A 21,905-nucleotide genomic window follows, 5' to 3' on the forward strand; every position below is an offset into this window, starting at 1 on the left:
TGATTTGTGCTGTGGATATGGCCTGCATGTCGGACTTTAGATCCACAGTCTTTTAACATTACTGTGGAATTATACAGATTGATCGATCCCTGCTGGAAACCGTGTTGACATAGTATGCTTTGAATCTGGCAAGGCGTCATTCTAGAATGCATTAGTATGTGTAATGTAGGCCTAAACATGGAGGACTGGAATTAACATAGTGTGTGTGTGTCTCTGTCTCTGTGTCTCTGTCTCTCTCTGTCTCTGTCTCTGTCTCTCTCTCTGTGTCTGTGTCTGTGTCTGTGTCTGGTCTGTGTCTGGTCTGTGTCTGTGTGTGTTCAAAAGAAGGATGGAGTGAGAGCCCAAATCTGTCAATATAGCCCCCATCTGGCCTCATCTTTTTTGTTGTTGCCATTTAATTCCTCTTGCTGCCCCTATGGTGTGGCCTGAGAAAAGCACTCCACTTAGACGCCCCCCTAACACACACACACACACACACACACACACACACACACTGACACACACACACACACTGACACACACACTCACACACTCACACACAGACACACACACTCACACACAGACACACACCACTTCAAAAGGGGGCTGTGTCGGGGCGATAGCAGATGCATCACCATGTCAGCACACACAGACACACACTGCGGCCACAGATTCATCATTCCTGGCCAGTCCTCAGGCCCCAAGGGGTGGGGGTGTCCACTCAGCGTCCAGACCCCGCGATGGAGAGCGCAGCCCCTGGAACTGACCACAGGTTTGAGAAACGCCCTGCCAGAGGCTTCAGTCTTCATATCCAGGAAGTGAAAGGAGTCCTGTGGTTGCCCTCCATCCATACACTGACCCAGTTGATTGGACTCGTTAGATGCGCTTTACTTCCTGGTTGTGAAAAAGTCCAGATGCCTCACTGCCTGGTCAAAAGTAGTCCAGGCCTCCAAAACGCGATTCCAGAAACCAAACAATACATATGGAGATGATGTTTATTATGTGCAAAAGGCAGAAAGGGTGGGTGAGTTGTAGAATTAACATCATCACATTTATTGGTGCTGTGTTTGTGTATTATTCACAAGGACCGTTATAAATGTCCCAATATAGGCTGGTCATAGTTCATAGTTTGTAGGATACTATTTCTTGAACCTTGAAAGTCTCCAGTGCCTAAGATTGGAATGGGTTGCTAAGGGACTTGGTCTACTATGATGTCTACGGTTGCCCTCCCATGAGCCCTCTAACCTGCACCCCTGTCCACGCACAGCTAGCCGGCTAACTGTGTCTGACTGACTGACTGCCTTTGAAACGCAATAGTGTTGTAAGAGCAGCGCGGGGTGTACCACGATGGATAGTGAGGCTGTTATATCACTATCTTTCTCCCTCTGTCAACTCTGCAGGCCTCTGATGTAAAGCACTAACACACACAAACTCTTGCTAACTCCACAGCTGGGTTGGGGAAAGGGATCTGTGCGCTTTGAAGAGCCCTGGCTGCAGTCTTCAATTCTGCGCCTGCACTGAATGACATCTCAAGTCTGTCCGCTTTTTACCACAGACCAGATCTTGAGCCCAGTCAGTTGTTCCACCCTCTCTCTCGCTCTCTCTCTCTCTCTCTCTCTCTCTCTCTCTCTCTCTCTCGCTTTCTCTTTCTTTCTTTGTCTTTCTTTCTGTCTTGCTTTTTGTTATGCTTTGCCTTTCTTTCTCTCCATCGCTCCCTCCCTCTGTCTATCTCTCCATCCATCCACAGTGATGCTTTGTCCTTGCAGCAATGCTCTAGTTTTTTTGCTTGGAGTGATCCCAGCCTCGTGTGAGAGAACGGGAGAGCTGTCCGATGGGACTCTCTGCAGCTTTTTGTTAGAATAATTTTCCTCAAATATTTTTCCACCTCGGGCACTTTGGAGGCATGTGTGTATGTACGTGTGTGTGTGTGTGTGTGTGCGCGTGTGTGTGTGTGTGTGTGTTGCCTCATTTGCACGCCGGCATTGCATATAAAGCTCACACTGCAGCCTGTGCCACAGTTGCTTCTGCTGGCTCTCACCCTTGCACCTATTACATGAGCGTCCATGTGCCCAAATGGCCATGCCTGTTTGGACAAGGGTCTGCTATGTGACTGCTATGTCACTGAACCAGCAAAACATGAACTGGAGAGTGAGTGTGCGTGTGTGTGTCTTGAAGTCTGACCCTCAGATCACATTTTGAATGCCCTTTAGTGAATGGGCACTTCTGCCTCCACATGGAATTAGGGTGGGAAAATGATTCAGATGCAGTACTGGATAGGAGAGTTGGTTCCTCTGCATAGCAGTGCCACTGATATCATCCTGTTCCCTTCTCTCTTTCTGCTGCCTCAAACGGAGTCTGCCCTGGCATAAAGGGCAGCCTGCACATAAACTCCTTCTGATTATTCTGCATAAGGTAACCGCACTGGGATAAGCCGCCGTCTGAAACCTGCGAATCGTACAGGAAATTGATAGAGACGTCAGCTGATTCACTGCATCAAATCTCTTCCAAATGTAGTCTCCATCATCAGCCTCGCAATTATGTTCCAGAATGTTGGCTGAACTCTAGACCCATAAAGGTCTCGTAACCCAGTTTTGATGTGGAAGCTGTGGGGGACCGATGAAGATTAAACCCACCCAGCATGCAGCCGGTCAGAACACAAGGCCTGCCAGCTGGAACCAGTGGCCGACGCACCGCTGCCCCCACCCCACCCCCACCCCGGAACACCCAACCTCTGCCACAGCCGTTTGTTGAGCACCAGCTGTAAATGTTTAATGCGTGTCGCAAACACAGCCATAACTCTCCTCTCCTCCGCTCATCTTTGGACTGGGCTCCTGACACTAGTTCACATCATGAGGCCATCACAGCACCGAGACACAGGAGGCCTTGGCATGTCTCGCTCTCTCATCCACCTCCCAGAAGGCTCAGATTATAATTTACATTAATGGAGATATCCATTACGGTTACAAATGTACAGCGGATGTCTTTTTAATTGCCCATTGTGTTTCAGTTTAATTATTTGATAGATCAAAGCCAGTTATTTAATTTTTAATTAAAAATATCACATAATAAAGATGTGTTTTGAAGACAAAATGTGCATAGGCTAAATAGCGGGCTGTCCTGACACTATTTTTATTTGTTACTTTGTTGTTGGCGCTCTCGCCTTCACTTTTTTTTTTTCCTCAAGTCATATCACAAGGAAAAAAACAGCCCCAGCTTTTAAAAATACCTTTGGTGTTCCTGTGTGTTTTCCTATATTACAAAGTGCCGTAATGAGAGGGAGAGGGAGTGAGAGAGAGGGAAAGAGGGGAGAGGAGAACAACAAAAAAGGGAGATTTGCCTGCGAGCGAGATTGCAGCGTTGGCTCGGCAGTGCAGGGCCCACGTCGGAGCCCCGTAAGGAGAACACTTCTCTTTGTGCTCGCTCTCCCTGGGACTCCGGCACCATGGGAATTGGGTACAAGGAGCTACGCTCGTGGCGAGCTGCCAGCCTGCCTCCCTGCCTGCCTGGGACGAAGGAGAGGAGAGGAGAGAGGGAGCGGGGATAGGAGAGGAGAAAAGATGGGTGGAAGGACGTGTTTCAGTTACACAGTTGCAAAATGAGGAGGGGAAAAAAGGAAATGGAACTCTTGACTGACACCCTAACCTCCCACCCGCACAGACACACTCGTAGCCCACCTCTGACCCTGTGCACCTTCCCTTCCACCGTGTGAGTGCAAGTGAGCGTTCCCAGACCCCCCCCTCCATCAGCTCTTAGGCCAGATCAGCAGCTCTGAGGCTGGCGGATGGGAGGGCGGGGAGGGCACAGGCAGAGAGGGGAGGGAGGTGGGCAGCTTGAGGGGGGGGGGGGGTGCAGGGCGCCTTTGTGAGGTGATTCTAAGTGTGCCAGCTTTGCCCGCATGTTTCCATTAGATTGTCATGTTGCCTAATTAGAGAGAGGCGGCATGATTCACCTTGTTAATTAGAAGGACTTGCACACCAAGGGCCCGGGGGCTTCAGGCAGAGAGAGAGGGAGAGAGGGAAAGGGAAAGGGAGTTAGAAAGGAAGAGGAGCCCAGCGTTACAGCCTCCAGTCTCCCTCCATCTTTGGAGCTTCTCCTCTCATCTACCTTCAGTTTTTTTCCCTTCCTCCTCCTCCTCCTACTCTTCTCCTTCTTCTTCTTTTTTTGATTTGGAAATGAATAAATCATCGGTGCCGTCCTCTTCTCGCCGCGCGCCAGCATCTGAGTTCACTTCTTCTCCGGGATGCAAATTACATGTGATCAATAGCAGGTGACGAGCACTGAATCTCTCTCATGGAAAAAAAGAGAAAGCGAGTGAAAAAGAGAGAGAGTGGGAGAGGTGAAGAGAAGAGAGGCAGACAGTGAAAGAAGAGTGCTAGCCCAAGCAAGGAGCAATGTGCGGGGGGAAAAAAACACAAAAGCGAAAGAAACATTTTCAAGTGGGGAAATTTTTCCCCTTAGATAAGCATTATTTTTAATGATCGGCTCCAGTGTCGGCGCGGCGCGGAGCAGCGCGATGTGAAGTCTGCCTTAAATGTGCTTATCAGGTCCTTTCCAGCTCGGCGCTGCTTAACCCTGCGTACCTCACAAACGTTCCACTGAACAAACGCTCAGATGCTCCGCCGCGCCGCGGCCCCCTTCTGCACCGGCCGCCTGCACGCCGACTCCTCCACCACCACCACCTCGTTAGTTCAACCTCATTAGCATACGGCACGTAGCGCAAGGTCGTGTGTCGTACACACACTTTTAGCACCTCATAATTTCTGCAAATAAGATGCGTATGAATGTGTGGGGGTGAATGCCGTATGTATGTATGCGTTTGTGTGTGTGCGTGCCCGTGTGTGTGTGTGTGTGTGTGTGTGTCTGGATGAGGTCAGAAAGACCGTGCACTCCTAATGACCTGTGCCTGAAGAGAAGCTCCTAACACTGAATAATTGGTGGTTGGCCCTTGACAACAGGTCTGGCACGCCCAGGCCCTTTCGGGGCGACAGACAGACAGACAGACAGACAGACAGCACTCTGAGTTAGTCTCTCGCCCATCTGTGAGACTCTCATGTTGAAGGTTCACTACTGCCTCTCTCTCTCTCTCTCTCTTTCCTTCTTTCTGTCCCCACTCTTCCCTGCGGTCACGTCTTTGAAGGGTGTTTTGCTGAAGTTGGCAAGGACGGAAGTGTCAGCGTGGCACAACAAGCTGCCGGGCGCACACCTGGCCACCTCTCCTTGTGGTTAGGCTGGAAAAGAAGGGCAACGCCATCATTTCTAACAATATGCTCCTATTTTATATATAGATGTGCAATCAAGCCAAGCAGACAAGTATAGAGTATCTTTGCTGACCTGCTGTTATGCACTAATCTGATGGGCTGATCAACAAAGTGACTGGGGGCTTGTCTCTGAGTGTGTGTGTGTGTGTCCCTATTCAGCCAGCACACAGCATCATCCTGCACTAACTAATTGAGTAAATGAAAGTAAAGTAATGTAATTAGCTGTTATGTATTAATTAATTGGAATGGGAGGGTGCTGGCACACGTAACGCCATATCACACCATCTCTTGTTTGAAGGCCAGCCCTCTCCTCTTCCCCCACCCCATCACCCCACCAGCCTTCCCTCTGTCAGTGCAGGGGCCAGGGGCAGAGAGCTAGCCTGTATGCGTGCACACACCACACACACACACACACACACACACACACACACACACACCACACATTGGGAGGAGGAAGGAGCCCACAGCTTGCAGATGTTCCTGCAGAAGTGCTCAGATGCCCCGGAAGCCAAGTGTGCGCCAGGCAACTTTGAAAGGAAATGGCCACATGGAGACCTAAACACACACGCGTTCACCCATTCATCTGACCCGGTGTCTCTGTCTGTCTGTCTGTCTGTGTGTGTGTGTGTGTGTGTGTGTGTGTGTGTGTGTGTGTGTGTGTGTGTGTGTGTGTGTGTGTGTGTGTGTGTTTTGTGTCCCTGAGGACTGGGAGTCGGGAGGGTTTGGGGACCAGCGTCGAACCCATGACATTTATTTACCCCCCTTTCACTTGGGCTACCACCCCTCCCTCTGCCCCCCCACCCCTCTCCTTCTCCCCCCAACGTCAGGCTCACACACACACACACACACACACACACACACACACACGCACACACACGTTCTGCTCCACCAAGGACATCTGTCTGTTAGTGTCTGCAAAGCCCAGAGCAAGCCTAAGGGGCAAAGGGGGGGAGGGTGTGGTGTGTGTGTGTGTGGTGTGTGTGTGTGTGGAGCCTTTGTTAGAGCTGCAGAGACCGTGAAAGGCAGGTTGGCTGTCAGGATGCTGTTTTCTGCCTCCTTCGTGTAGGGGCTGGGGTATTACCACCCTGGAAGATATGATGCCCTGATCTGGTCTCTCTTGTCCACACTGCAGCCCTCCATAGGGTGAAACAGGTTGTCCTGTCATGTATAGCATAGTGTAGCATAGACTTACAGACAGTATTTCTTTCTGATTTAGTCGATTCATTTACTGAGGAAATTGTGTTGTGTTCTTGACTTGCAGTCCCTTAACCTTAAGTTAATGAACATCACGGCTTGAGATTTATTTTCATATAATTTGTAAAATCTCAGTGTTTGCATGCTAATTTTCTCAGACGCCATAGTGCATTTCTTTTTTTGTACACTCACAATGCTACGACCACACATGTATGTAATTTAACTCTGGGTAGAATATTACATATGGTGCATCCCCTCAGGCACTCACACACACACACACACACACACACACACAGTCTGGCTACGTGACTGACAGTGTTTATGAAGCGTGTGGAGATTCAGAGAGCCTTCCTTGTGCCGTTCGCAGCCGTTGGTGTCCCCTGGAAACAAACGCCTCCAGTCACAAAGTAATTGCACTGGATCTGTAAATACTCTGTGTGAATTTTAACCGCAGCTTCCCCATCCCCTTTTCAATCTGAGCAGCAAATATAGATGAGTTCACTGGGGATGTTTCGGGCATGTCCTGCTGGCCGTGACCTTTGGAAAGTGATTTCAGCTTACAAGCACGACGCCCTGCTCCTCAAAGGCCAGCGAGGGCCGCCACCTCCTCTGGTATTTAAAGAAGGCTTGAGGGGGCCAGCACATATTCCGGTATTGATCAAACTTGACAAATCTATTTTTCTAATGTCTGTTGAAAGGTAGGGAGAAATGAGCATATGGAAGGGGTTCCTGTATTTGGTGAGGTTTTGGTTATTTATTTTTATTTTTGATGACCTTTGATGGCAACGGCGTTCAGCCGTGGCAGATATTTTAGCCTTCAACCTTTACAGTAAGATGGAGGCTACTGGTAGTCGTCAGACAATCGATAAGTTATTTTGCGGATATCATTTATAACCAAATGTGAATTTGGGGTCATTTGGCCATGTTTGATATACACAACTCTGGAGTTAGGTCCATTCAGTCTCCAACATGGTGTGTAGGGCATAGTCTGAACCTGTCATACAGCCAACACCTATAGTACAGGCCTGTCTCTCTATGCCTGTCTAACAGCCAACACCCAAAGTACAGACCTGTCTCTCTGCCTTAGGAGAGACCCATAGTACAGACCTGTCTCTGTGCGCCTTAGGAGAATGGGGGCGTTTTCCTCCGCCACCACCCCTCTCTCTGCGGCACCGATCGCACACTGACAACAGGCACTGCAGATGGCACAGAGTGCGTCTGCGTGCATCGTGGCATCGTAAAATTGCAGACGCAGACTGTCCCCGCAGGCGCTCGAGGAGCCCGAGCCTGGTGCCAGCTGCCGGGCAGAGATGGTATCCTGACATCCTGGTGCCAGCCACAGTGCACCATTGCCACATCCCCTGTCGTGGCATGAAGCCAGCGGATTAGCTGCCCATTAACTGTTGGGGTTGGTCCGACGCAGGAGGTGTGCCTAAATGGAGGCTTGGTCTGTGGTGGGGTTTGCTGGGTCGACGTCCGCAATGGCATGCCTGTCGTGCGTGTCTCTGTGGTAACTGTGTGTCTCCATAGTGACTGCAGTTGTGACAGCTAGCGATTTGTGATGATCATAAACACACCCTCTGCCCATTGCCCCTGCAGCTCATGCATGTCAAGGCTGGATGACAGAAAGGCTCATCTCCAAGCACAGTTGTGGCCCATAGGTCAGTTTGTGTCGTGTATTAGTCATGTTGCAACACGCACGAGCTCCCCAGCTCAAAACCGCTGCCTCCGTGTTCCTGTACCTTAACTAGTTAATCAAGGCGCTGTGGCGCAAAGATCATGAGTTCAATACCCACACAGTACCCACCCAATACCCACACTGATCAGATGTACAGACAACCTGTACTGCATTGTAAGCTGCTGTCAATAAAGGCGTCTAAAGTAAATAGATATACATGTAATAGTTCAGCATTACTGACCGTTCCCAAGGCCCTCTGAGGGCAAAGGAACCTGGCCCATAGAGAGCGTGTGTGTGTGTGTGTGTGTGTGTGTGTGTGTGTGTGTGTGTGTGTGCGTGTGCGTGTGCGTGTGCGTCCTTATTTTAGCGTGTTGGGTATGTGTTTGAGCTGTCAGGAGGGCGGGGTGCTCCAGCTCGTCTGCCTGTTGCGGTGATGAGAAGTGGCAACCCCCCTAAAGGCCAGCCTGCGCCAGGGGCACTGCTAGTGTTTGTGACGCCACGGCCATCATTGCCACAGCGATGGGCCCGCACCGCTCTTTGCTCTGCACCAACCAACGCAACCGTCTGCCTGCACCCTCCAAACCTTAAACATGAACCTTAAAAATAGCATAACTGGACACAATCTCTCCTCTAACCCACATTACACTGTAAAAGAGTATGAAAGGCAGGCATCGATTGTTCCCTTTTAATTGCTCACACACACACACACACACACACACACACACACACACCCTCCCTTCCTCCGACGTCCCCCTGCTGGATCGGTGTTCACAGTGTGTTTGTGTTTAGTGTGTGGGGGTTTGCTAGTGTTTAGGTGTGGGTATGGTGGAATATGTGTGTGTGTGTGTGTGTGTGTGTGTGTGTGTGTGTGTGTGTGTGTGTGTGTGTGTGTGTGTGTGTGTGTGCGTGTGCGTGTGCAGGCGCGTTGCTGCCAGAGCAGGCAGGCTTGATGCCCTCTGTGCCATGTCCTGGGGGCTCTCACACGTCCGGCCGGCAGAAAGGCCAGCTCCCAGTCACGCTGTTCCAACCATCCTCTCTTTCACCCCTCTCCCTCTCTCACTCTCTCTCTCCCTCTCTCACTCTCTCTCTCCCTCTCTCTCTCTCTCTCCCTCCCGTCTCTCTCTCTCCCTCCCTGCGGCCACCCATGACATTACCTGGGGCGTCGCGCCTCCTCTCACAAATCACGACGGGAGAAATCACATCAGAGCATGTGACTGCACCACCGTGGCGGCGCAGCACAGCCCGGCCGCCCCCACACACACACACACACACACACACACACACACACACACACACACTCGGCAGCCCCGACGCCTGACAGCACGCTGCCATTTTAGAGCAGAGGGGCCTCTCCTCAGGCAGGCCGCGAAATGGATGCTGGAGACACAACATGGCCGACTCTCAGAGCTGCCAGGTCATTAGTGCGGCTTCAGATGTGATCCTGTGTGTGGGCTCAACCGGTCGAGCTTGGAGGGTTTGACTTGTGATGCTGATGTCACAGGTTTGATTCCCAGGTAGAACACTAAGGGCTGTATTCTCCCATTTGCACATAAGTCCTTTTCTTGCGTGCCTCCAGTTACACACATTGCAGTTACGGATATTATCCCCTGCGCACTCTGATCACGTCCGCAGCACTTAAGCGTGGAGAGGCGTGATTTATAGGCTTTATGTCGAACGTCACACAAACTAACTGGAAAACGGGTCTGATCACATCTGCTTGTCGGAGAAGGCGGTAACAACCGTACGAATCGACAGTGGTAGATTGACTTTTAGGTAATCAGGTAACATTAACTTGCTTTTTGTTTGTGCCTTTTATTGTTGCCGTTTTGTTCGATGAATATTTGAATGCAAGTTAAAGCCATTTTTTCTTCTGTCAAGACCAATGAAGAATCAGAAGCAGGAAACAAACAGCCTCAGTGCGCATTGACTGGGAAACTCAGCTCCAGCATAAGAATTTCATAATTGAATTGATCACCTAAAGGAGAATATGGATCCGTAATGCAAGACGTGAAATCCTCTTAATGAAGGACCACGGCTGTCGGTAGCAGACATTTTGTGTCGAGTGATGAGAGTCAAGGGGACCCAGTCATGATGATTGATTAGTCTACTCTCACTCTTACCCTGAGTTGCTTGATACACACTGTCCTTGAACTGGAGCCGACTGATAACTCGAACAGAACACCCAACCCATCCCTATCCTTACTCTCAGGTAGTGTGGCTTCTCGTCTCCCATAGCCCTGCCAGAGGCTGCCCTGATGCTGACAGCATCAGTCTACCTGTCTTTGTTTGAAACTGGTAAAAATAGGTGATCACATGCTCATGTGGGTCTATAGCTAGCCATCAGAATTATTTTATCAGGTAAGATTAGCTAGCTAACTTGCTACATTATCCCCGTTCGGGACTACTAACATACCCTCGTAATCGTAGCTGTACGAGGAAGTGTCTAGCTTAAACCCCTTATCCATCTTGATGGCATGAGTTTTAGATGTCAACTTGCAGATTGCAGTAACTTCAATCTTAATAAAACAACGCCATATTCAAGCTAGTACAGAGGATCTGAATCAGAAGTGGGCCAGAAACGAACAACCTGTTTTAACGAATACGGAGATTTGTTGCGCATAACCTAGATTGAATATAGAAGCGAACGGAGTTACAACCATGTGGAACATGGACATTCGCATTAACCTTGTGAACGTCATTAAAATCCATTGAAAACATAAACCAGGCTTTGATTTTGAAAATGAAAGCAAGGAGAGAACTGTATTCCTAATAACCTCTTTCTTTTATGTTTCTTTGCATCACATAAACCTAACAAAGAAGGAAATTAACCAAGTAACACAGATGTTTGAGGTGTTCAGATCCATGATTTAAAACCTCACCATTGAGGAAAACATACGTCAAAATGCACATTTCAGTAGATGAAAACCTAATTTTGTGTTTTTGTAACTTTTGTACCTTGTAATTGTATAATAATGTTAAAAATATGCCTTGTAGCGGCGCTTGACTACATCCCTCAGAAGTTACGCAAATGGTGTTTACATAAGAAACATAAGAAAGCGCGTAGCTACCTTCATGGTGCATATATCATGGACTCAAGGGGTCATGAAGTCAAGGGGAGAATATGCGTAGGCTGAAAGCCGTGTTGACTGAAGTGCTAATTGAATTAAATTGTTAGTAAATGATACGGGAATGAAAGCAGTAAGTAGTGCCTCACAACACTGATCCCATCACAGGCTCTGAAGTGCTGCTGTGTGGGTGTGGTGGTGGGGTCATGGGCTAACTCCAGTCCAGATTGAAGAAATGAAGGAAAATGTGCTAGTGGTCTGACTGAAAATGTCTTACTGTGAAATGGCTCCTCCTGCTATTGTGGTTAGGTATCAGGGTGGGAGGTGCTGGGGATAGATTTGGTCATGAGAAGTAATTTTGCTTGTACCATCTGTGCTGTGCTGATTTAAGTCGTTATGTGATCAATTCACTTAGATAGCTAGTGTTGCCAGTCAAAATTAACCTGATAGCATTCTCTCTCTCTCTCTTTCTCTTTCTCCCTCTCTTTTTTCGATTCCTTTCTTCTCCCCTCAGATGCAGCAGCAGGAACTTGCTCTGATCCGGCAGCGTGAGGCCAACCTGACCGCGCTGGCTGCCATCGGGCCCCGCAAGAAACGCAAGGTGGACTCGCCGGGGGCGTCGTCGTCGTCAGGCACCGAGGTAAGACCGCAACCCCTCGCCTCCCCTCCCCTCCCTCCTCCACATGGGCTCACTCCCCCTGCAGGCGGCCCCAGTTCTGATATCCCAGAGTCCTCTCTGTGTCCTCAGAGGTCCCCTCTGCCCTGGATGCCCCTCGCGGCTGGCCCTCTCCAAGCTTCACTGATCCGTCTGAGCCGAGTGTTCCTGAGAGGGGAGGAAGTCCGTGTGCCGCTGCAGCCGCGGGGGCAGATCCTCGCGTTCCTTTCCCACCGCTCGCTGCAAATTCACTCCGAGAGAGAGAGCGAGAGTTTACCGTGTATGATTTATCTAAGAGCAGTCATCCCATGGGCGCTTCTTTCAGTGGTTCATTAAAATTAGCATGGGCGCTTGGGTCCTAACGATAGCAGTACAATCGTGGACCTTAACACCAGAACAGGAACACAGGAACATAAGGAACACAAGAGCAGTGTGTTTGGATGCAGCCATCTTGATCAGTGAATACAGAGCAGGTGGTTGTGGATAGCGTAGATGCAGTGTTAAGCCGGCGTGGTTGGTCTTGCTCAGCAAAGAGGCTTGGACTGGGAGACTATGGAGAGAATGTCTGTAGCATTGTTCTCAAGCTCACCCAGCCAGCCCCTTCAGACAATGAGAATGAGCTGTTCTGATATCTCCTCCAGTTGTGTCATGAGCCAATAACTCTCATACACACACATTCTCTTTTTTTTTTCTATCTCTCTTTGTCTTTCCCATCTCTCTCTCTTTTGCACTGAGGCCATGTTTGCTGCTAGGCCACTTCTTGCCTCCTCTCTTCTCGTTTATTTCTCTGTCCTCCGTTTTAAGGGTCGCGCTCGCTCTGCCGAGAGGGTCACTCACATTTTCATTTCCTCTTACATCCAGTTTGGAGTAGAGGGCGGAAAAAAGCAACGGGTTGCCAGAGCCGTGCAAAGAAGTTCCCCCCACCCTTTTCTACTTCCCTCCTCTTTTTAAGTCTTACGTTGAGATTTGAACGGATGCCAGGTTGGCCATTATTCCTTAATTGCGACGGCTGCCAATGTAAGGCTTTTGGGAATGCCGGAAAACAAACACGCTAGAGGTGTTCCTCTCCGGCTCTGTCCGGCTTGTTGGAAACACATGAAGTTACACACGTATTGACAGGGGCCTAAGCATGTTGGCTCTTTCTCATGCGCCTGACTAAATATGGTCTCAATTACGACGGCTTATGGTTTTAGCAAACATTGTTTCCCATAGGAATCAAGTTCAACTGAGGGAAAAAAAAGAAGCTGGCATCAAAAGAAAAGCAAATCTTATGTATTAAATATCGTCGGTCCAACACTACAGTCTGTGTAGTCAGGCGGAAACAGTCAGAACTGGAATGCTTCTGCACAGAGAAATTCGGAGACTATTAAGATTCATAAAGAGTGGTCTGAGTAATCCTGTGAATATGATAAAACTGTTTAAAGAGACCAAAAAAAACCTGAATTCTGAATGTAAATTCGTCATTTTAATAACCTGCTTATTGGGTTGTGTGTTCGCATCATGCGCTTAGCTGCAATCTGTTAGGGGGAAAAAAGCCAGCCGCATACAATGTATCCGTAAACCACGGGAAGCATAAATAACAAAATAAAAGCATTACTTCTGCTGCTTGAGTGTGGTGCCTTGACCCCCACTCCCCCCTCACACACATACACACATGCACACTCACCGCCCCCATAGTGGCCGTGCCCCCTATCACTGGACAAGACTCCCCATGCTCAACGAGGGAGCAAACTCCAAATAAATATATAAACAGTCACACACCATAATTGTGAATATGCACTTGATTTTTTTTCACCCTCCTTTTTTTCCCAACAGCCGTTTTTTTTTCTTCTTCTTCTTCTTCTTCCCTCATCGTCCCCTCTTTCTTCTCCTCTCCTCTCCTCCCTCCCTCCACCATATTCCTGTCCGTGGGTAATTAGTGAGGAGAACCTAATGATGTGTGGTCCCTGTGCCGTACGGCGCGAATGAGCGAGGGATCGGGGCGGAGGAGTGGAATGAGAGAGGTGGGGGTGTGTGTGTGTGTGTGTGTGTGTGTGTGTGTGTGTGTGTGTGTGTGTATGTGTATATATATATATATATATATATATATATATATATATATATATATAATGTGTGTGTGTGTGTGTGTGTGTTGAGGGGGGGGGGGGGGGGATCTTAACTTCTTTTCACCACCACCCACCCACACTCCCTCCTCTCCTCTGCTCTGGTTGAGGCTGGCTGGCGGGGGCTTTAGCTAGGGTGGGGATGGGACCGGGGTGGTTTGCCGGCGGCCATCTCTTTTCCCTTCTCCAGAGCAAAGTGAATGTGACTTTTCTAAGGGGGTCACAGGATGCCCCCGGGCCCTCTGGCTGCTTGCTGGACGGCAGCCCGCTCTCAGCCTCACTGTGGGGCTTGTCATAGATTTCATCTGCACAGCAATGAGCCGGGGGGGTGTGCGGCGGGGCCGTGGGGGTGGGGGCGCTGGCTGAGAGGATGGCGGGGGTGGAATGGGGGGGGTTAGCTGGCCTCGAGCACAGGCTGCCTGCATTATGGAGGCCCATGCTGATTATTTTTCCCCCACGACATCACATCCTGAGCTGAGCGAGGCGGCCTGTGTGCATTAAGGAGGGCCCACAGACTAGACAAAGGCGCTCCTTTGAGCAAGCTGAAATTAAGGAAGAGGTGTAATGACCTTACAGAGAGAAGAAAAGGGGGGGAAAGATCAGTCAGATCGGTTGTCAGAGGTTGTGTGGGGAAAGTGAGTGAATGGAGGGATGAAGAAAGGGAGAGATCTGGGATTGAGAAAGCGAAAAGGAGGGAAGAAGAGAGAATATGAGGCGTATAAACTCGCGGATGATCTCCTACAGGTTCCCGCGTCGAAATAGACAGACTCGATCGGCGATCGCTGCTGGTTGGGCTTGCTGCTCCACCCTCCTCTCCACTCCTTTTTTCCTCCACCCTGCCACCCCTCCTTCTCTTCCCTCCTTCCTCCTCTGCATGGTGGCTTGGCGGAGGCAGTGCCTGGACGCAGATAGCCAGAGGGCCTGAAACTGATAGCCAGCAAGAGCTGCGGTGTGTGTGTGTGTGTGTGTGTGTGTGTGTGTGTGTGTGTGTGTGTGTGTGTGTGTTTGTCTGCAGCCTGATCTCGTCTGCAGGAAGGGAACAAAGAGGTCTTGCAAGGCTCCGCAGGGCGGATTAGTTTCAAGCAAAGGCAGGAGCACGGGGCGTTTATTTTTTTTATTTTCCCCTTCTCTCTGTCTTTCTCTCTTTCTCTCCAGGAGAAGGACACAGAGCGGCCTGCTGTGGCCCTCGATGGGGCCCCCCAGCACAGACGGGGGGCCGCACTTGCACCCCCTCCCTCCCAGTCACAGCACAGTGCCTGAAACATCCCCGTGCTCACAGCACAACACAGGCTTTTGAAGTGCAGTACAAAAGCAGTGGGCTTTAGACGAAGGGGATAGATAGAGGGAAGGAGGGAGGTAGAGAGAGAAGGAGGGAGGGAGGGAGGAAGGGAGGGAGGGAGGGAGAGAGTGGGAGTGAAGGAGGATAAATTGAGTGAGATTGAGAAACAGGAAGTGTTATGAGAAGTTGAAGAGCAGGGCAAGGAGAGGTGAGTGATGTTTACTTCATTATCACAGTCTCACCCCTGTTGAGGCAAGGCGCGCTCACGTCTGTCTGTCTGCCAGAGGAGCAGGCAAGTGCTGATTGAATGTTGGAATAAAGGTAGTGAACAGGTAGCAGTGGTGGACTGTAACTTCTCCCACCAGCACAATGTCCAAGGGGCTGAAGCCTAGGGAGCCTCTCACCGTACTGCAGACCCCCCCCACCCCCAAGATCCGCTGAGTCTGGCACTGGGGCTGTGTGTCGGGGGCTGGTGAATAGTTCCTGCTGATCGATCAGTGATGCTCTGTGCTGGAGTGTGAAAGGTGAGGATCAATGGCGCAGGCTTTTTCAGCGTCATGGCGGAGAGCTTCTGCTTGCCTTCAGCTTCAGCTTGCTGTTGGGTTAATTCACCTCCAAGCTCTACGCGTTCAATCGCCACAGACGAGGCCCGTTCGCGTGGCAAGTGTGAGTTAGCCTCTAGCTGCCTGTCGCCATCGCTAGCACTCAAGCCGTTCATCACATCAGAGGAGGAGAGAAAGCGGTTTGCTGAACGGGGACGGCCGCTAAAGTGCCTGGACCTGTCGGACGCCGTCGCCATGCCCGCGTCTGCGGAGTGCAGGAGAGGGAAGGGCGAGGGGAAGGAGAGTTGATGGGGTTGGGCGCTTTGGTTATGGCATCGGTCCACCTCTTCCATTGGTTATTCATTTCACCTTTTTCGCTTTGAGAGAAAGAGAGAAGGGGCAGATCAGAAAAACGAGAGAGAATCGGCGAGGAGAGTGGAAAAAGAGAAGGGGGGAAAAAGAGGACAGACAGGAAGAGAAAGAGAGAGCGAGCGAGAGAGAGAAAGAGGGAAAAGGCAAAAAAAGCGAGGTAGAGAGAGAGAGAGAGAGAAAGGGAGGGAGAAAGGGAGGGAGAACAAGGAAAACTGATGCCCTTTCCTGCAGCGAAATTAACAGGAGTCACGTGGAAAACAATCTGAGCCTAGAATGAAAGGGGGGAGCCATTAAAATGTGCCCGAGGCTATGGACTGCACCCAATATCACTAAAGCCGCACTCTCTACAGATGTGGAGGCTGGCTCGCAGGCAAACGAGGCTCTGTTCTATAGCTACAATTAAAATCAACCTCTCTGCCAAAAAGAGGAGCGGGGAGGGGGAGGGCAGCGGCAGAAAGGCAGACAGGGAACATCAAAGACAGATTGAAATGTGTAGTTGGTAATAAGAGTGGTCTCTCTGCCCTCGGGGTCTCCATGCTCCCCTTGTTAATGAGAAATTTTGACCTCTGGTTTGTAAGTTAAACTTGTAATCTCGGTTAATGAAGTAAATCAATCCCAACTTGGAGTGTGCCCATTTTCTGCAAACCACCACCTCCCTTCACACACACACACACACACAACCTCTAAACACATGCATACACACCACACCCAACCAACCAGCTATGCAACTGACCAGCCCACCAACACCCATCCTCACCCACACACACTCATACTTGCATGCGGACACACACACACACACACACACACACACACACACACACACACACACACATTCACATACACATTCTCATTTTCTCTCCCTCTCTTCTTGATCCCCCTCTTCCCTCTTAAAGCACTGCCCCTGCGTAAACGGCTCCGTCTTCAGCCAGACAAACAGGAAAGCTCGACCAGCAGAGAGGGAGAGAGAGATGTGCAGGGAGAGTGGAGTGGAGGGGAGGGTAGGGGTGGGTCCAGAGGGCTAGGGGACTTACTGGCCACTTGGGCATCATCCTTAGCCATCATCTCTCTTTCCCTCCTCCCCATCCCTATCCCTCTATTTCGTCTCCTCTCCTTTGCTCCTCTTTCTCTATATCAACTTCTTCTTTTTTTTCTTTTTTCTTTTTTTTCTTTTTTTCTTTTTTTCTTTTTTTAGAAAAGACCCCTTCCGTTCTCTCTGCCATATGGAAGACCAAGATGTAGACCCTTTATGCTACTGGCCTTGCGGTTTTCTTCTCTTATAAGATCTTACTGTACTTGGGCATGCCAGGGATGTGTACACAGGCACACAACAGCACACACATGCACACACACTTTTAACATTTGTGCCCTTGTATACATGCACATACACACACACACACACACACACACACACACACACACACACAGAAACTCTCACAAACACATGTACATTATCTGTGTCTGTATACACATGGCATGTTTCTAGACACATTCACACACATTCACACACATTCACACACATTCACACACATTCACACACACACACACACACACACACACAGACACACATATACACACATGCTGTATGTTCATGTGTGTAGGGCTAAGTGTCCTGACCCTTTGTTCCTGAGCTCACCTTAGCCATTCAGTGGAGCTGCATGAATTAAACATTAAGCTGGATCGGAAGCCAAGTCCATGTTTAAAAGCCCAATTATGTGCTATATCAGAGCAGTGTGGGTCAAGCATGTGGTTTCTCCTTGCACACACACACACACACACACACACACACACACACAGGAACACACACAGGCACACACATCATGTGTATCATGTCCACCACTGAGAACTTGTTATGGGTTGTTTATCCTAGAAAGAGCACAGTGTCAGAGTTTGCCTTTTGTCTTTAGGCGTTGTTTTTTTGGAAACTTCCAAGCACCAAAGTCAAGAAAGGCCATAGTGGGTGTGTAGAAGTGGTCTGGTCCGATTGTTGATGAATGCGTTGCCCCCTCACAAGAGCTGCTCTACAGCGTGAGTGACTGACAGGGGAGGCACACCAAGGGCAAAGGCCAGGGAGGCTGCTATCGTTTGCATCTATAGTGCCAGCTGTATTGGTCCATGGAAGATGAGAATAAGGGCTTTGTTTGCATTGACCATATAGCCACATAGTACTCTGATCAGTAGTGAATAATAAGAAAAGGCCTCTAAACCGTATCAAATATAGTAATATCAAAATTGTCTTTTTACCATCCTTTACAGTCATTTGCCTATGCCTAAAGTACACATATAGCTTTAGTATTGAGATGGTCATCATTAATGACACTGTGGTTTCTGGTTTAAATTTTTTGTTCCTTAATTTTCATTTCTGGTTACCTTTTCTGTTTTTCAATAAAGCCATGAATCAGGTAAGTATAGCACTGTCTGTAAAGTGTCATGTTAAGCTCATAACTATTTTGTTTTGGTTGAACCTGTGTATAGGGTTCAGCCAAGCCCAGCCCAGCCCAGCCCAGCCCAGCCCATTCATTTAACAAGGGATGGTTAAGCTAGAGCAGACAATTAAATGAACACAAACCTGCTACAAAGCATGATCTTCAACATTTATTTCAGTGTGTGATATGTATAGCTACTTACCTGGTTACTAAAAGGATTTTTTTTGTGTTATATGATACCGAGGTGATTCCATTCAACCTTACAGATGAGCTGAAACTCAATGGTAACTTTCTCAGTGTTGAGCCCAAATGGTCTGTTTGTACAAGAGAACAGCTGTATACAACAAATGACAATTTCAGGAACATAATGGCCGATAAGGCCACTCTTACCCTTTAGCGCACAGTGAAGACATGTCTGATTAATGCCCTTCACTCTGGCGTGGTTGTCACTGTGATCACTAAACTGAGCCGTAATGGTATGCCATTTATGCCAGAATCCACACTGCGATGGCAAATTAAGTGTTGCATCTTTCAGACCTGTTGTGCCACTCTCTCAAGTGCATCAATGCTAAAAGAAAACGACACCACATATAATAATAATAATAATAATAATAATAATAAAGAGGGGGAAAAAACCCACCTTGCGTCACATTAATCACGATGTCCATTGCCCTGATCCGTGTCGAGGCTGGAGGAGGATGACTGTCCACGTGTGCTTCAAGGCTGGCTTGGCTTTGGGTGCCGAGCTGTCTGCTTGCTTCACCAGTCCAGCTTTGAGTTGATGGGTGAAACCACTTGGAAACGGCTGCTTCCTAAAGAGTTAAACTAGCTGGTGTGTAGCTGCCTATTTATTCTGTAGCCATAGGGAGGATATGGGTCAGGCTATTGAACAACAGTCTCAAAACACAGAACACACCCTTAAGGGATAGTACTCCTTCAGCTAAAGGAAACAAGTCCTATATCACAGATATGTTTTTATGTAGATGTATGTAGATTATGAAGCTTGGTAGTCACGATGTGGCTTGATGTGCCTTATTACCGAAGTCTAAGGACCATGGTGACGTCCTGGATGAGATCATGAACTCTTGAGGTACTGGGAGAGCACAGCGGTTTGTATCATTTACATACACAGGATCAGACTGCAGTGTTCATCTGAAGCTTTCCACCATCACAGACACCAGCATAAGCCCTTTGCTCTCCTGCTAATATACACATGGGTGGGTAGGGTGAGCATGTCTGTAGCTCTGTGTGTCTCTCTGGGGCTGCCGTAGAGCAGGACGAGGTGCTGGTGCTCCTTGTGACTCGGAGAGGACGGCTCTGTTTACGCTCGGGAGGAGTTCGCCCAGCACAGACATCGCCATGACTGCACACTGTGCAACACACACATACACACGCATACACACACACGCATACACACACATGCATGCATACACATGTATGCCTGATTACATGTGGATGCTGCCTCACACTCATTATACGGCCACAGACTACTTAGCAGACGTATTCTTGCGTGATCACACTCGCTCTCCGTCCTCTCGTACATAGACCAGTGCGGTACCGCCTCTCAGACGCACGTGCACAACCGCAAGTGTTGCCCCTGTTTTCGAGCTGGTACTGTAGTCAGGCTCTGGGCCTAGTGGAAAGAAGGGTGTGTGTGTGTGTTTGAGAGAACAACACACACCAGCGCACCCGCTGAGGTGAACATTCATATGCATGCAAAAGTGTGTGTGTATTTGTGCTAATATCTTAGAATAATACTTTGCATGAGGAAATCTTGTATTTCCATATTCATGGTGGAAATGTAAGATTTTTTCCATCCCTATTACTGCCTTAAAAACTTTGCCCTGAAATAACGGTTAAATATACAGTTTTGACAACAAAGTTGGGCCCCGGGCAATTAAAAGATACCCATCTTAAAGAAATTAATTACCTCCCTTGTTAATCTTGATATAATTAAATTTCTGAGGAGTGGAATCCATGGTGGTGCCATGGAGACGCCGAGGCGGAGAGGAGGGCTGGTGTGCCAGCCTGCTGGCCGGGGACGCCGGGACACCACGGCAACCAACACAGCCGCCATCCCACGCTCAACACACACACACACACACACACACAAAAGCAACATACAAGCATTAAAGTTTTGCATCTTACAATAACACCATATCACACATAAAACACACACACACACACACTTGAGTCTTCGCAGTCGGACGAAACTCTCACAAATAAACTCACATTCACACTTTGGTGTCCTCAACATGACACCAACCACTTCTGCAGTCACACACACAGCAACCTGCTGTAGCACTCGTGGTCACACTCACAACCTCATCCTCCTCCTCCTCACACACACTAGCATCTGAACTCCTGTCACAAACATGACTCATCATAATCACACCTATCCACAGACTTACCAGGCCAACCTTCCTTCCCCTGGCCCCTGTCTGCAGTTGCCACACTAGTCCTCCCTCGCCTCTCCTCTCCTCTCCTCTCCTCTCCTCTGAAGTGGTGGTGAGGGAGGCCATGCTTCCGTGTGCGATTCTGTCACTTCCAGCTTAGGAGTTATTAATAGAGCTCCCCCCTTCTGTAACGTAGCACGAATTAGCCGTGATTGCTTTGTGTGCCATTGCATTGTGACATTATTGGGAGGCAGTGGTGTTCGTGTTAGTTTTTTTATTAAAGTTTGTTTTTGCTTCGATTCTTTTTTTTTAAAATGATTTTTGTCAGCCACGTTTGCACAGCTCCAAAGGTTGGTGCCTGAGGACAAAGCGGAGTGAAAGTGTGGGGAATGATCTTTCATTAAAAGAGGGGGTGGGGTGGGGGGATGGGATTTGAAGTGGGACAGAAGGAGAGAGAGAAAGAGAGAAGCAGAGGGAAAACTGTGAAAATGTATAGTGTAGGCAAAAGAAGTTGACAAGCAGAATTTGCTCACATAAAAATTACGATTCAACTTTTCTGCAAGAGAATTTGATTTCGCTTTTTTTTCCGTACCGTTAATACATGGAAACTGCAATTGCTCCTGAAGACAAAAGACAAACATGGCCAGCAAAACTCAGTCGTCTGTGCTTCAGAAGTAATAGGTATGAATCGTGAAGGTCTAAAGTTGTTTGCTTCAGTAGTTATTAGGAGGTCACCCTACTAAGCACCTGAGTTGCCATTCCACACACATGCTCCTGTTATTTACCTAATTTTAAAGCAACATTCCTTTATTAAGTTATATATATATTTTTCCACTTACGATGTGTGGGCACCATGTCCAGTCTTGGAAACCGTCTTTTTTTTCTCTATTTCTCTCTGTCTCTCTCTCTGAAAGTGACTTTTAATTTGAAAGGCCCTGGGTCCCTTACCGGCGAAGCGCTTG

General features: G+C 48.8%; 1 protein-coding gene across 4 annotated transcripts in view; it reads left to right on the forward strand.

Moving 5' to 3' along the window:
• Positions 1 to 21,905, forward strand: part of LOC105892636 (transcription initiation factor TFIID subunit 4-like) — a 79,976-nt gene that overhangs the window by 41,471 nt on the left and 16,600 nt on the right. For 3 of the 4 annotated variants that reach the window (XM_031569111.2, XM_031569112.2, XM_031569113.2), the window contains 2 exons: positions 11,689 to 11,814; positions 11,923 to 13,854. In XM_031569111.2, the coding sequence (XP_031424971.1) occupies positions 11,689 to 11,814; positions 11,923 to 12,165 (369 nt within the window). In that variant the 3' untranslated portion in view covers positions 12,166 to 13,854. Of the gene's footprint in view, positions 1 to 11,688; positions 11,815 to 11,922; positions 13,855 to 21,905 lie in introns of those variants that run through there. The other variant, XM_031569114.2, reaches the window with a different exon arrangement.

This window comes from Clupea harengus, chromosome 6 (genome assembly GCF_900700415.2).
Source record: "Clupea harengus chromosome 6, Ch_v2.0.2, whole genome shotgun sequence".
NCBI lineage: Eukaryota > Metazoa > Chordata > Actinopteri > Clupeiformes > Clupeidae > Clupea > Clupea harengus.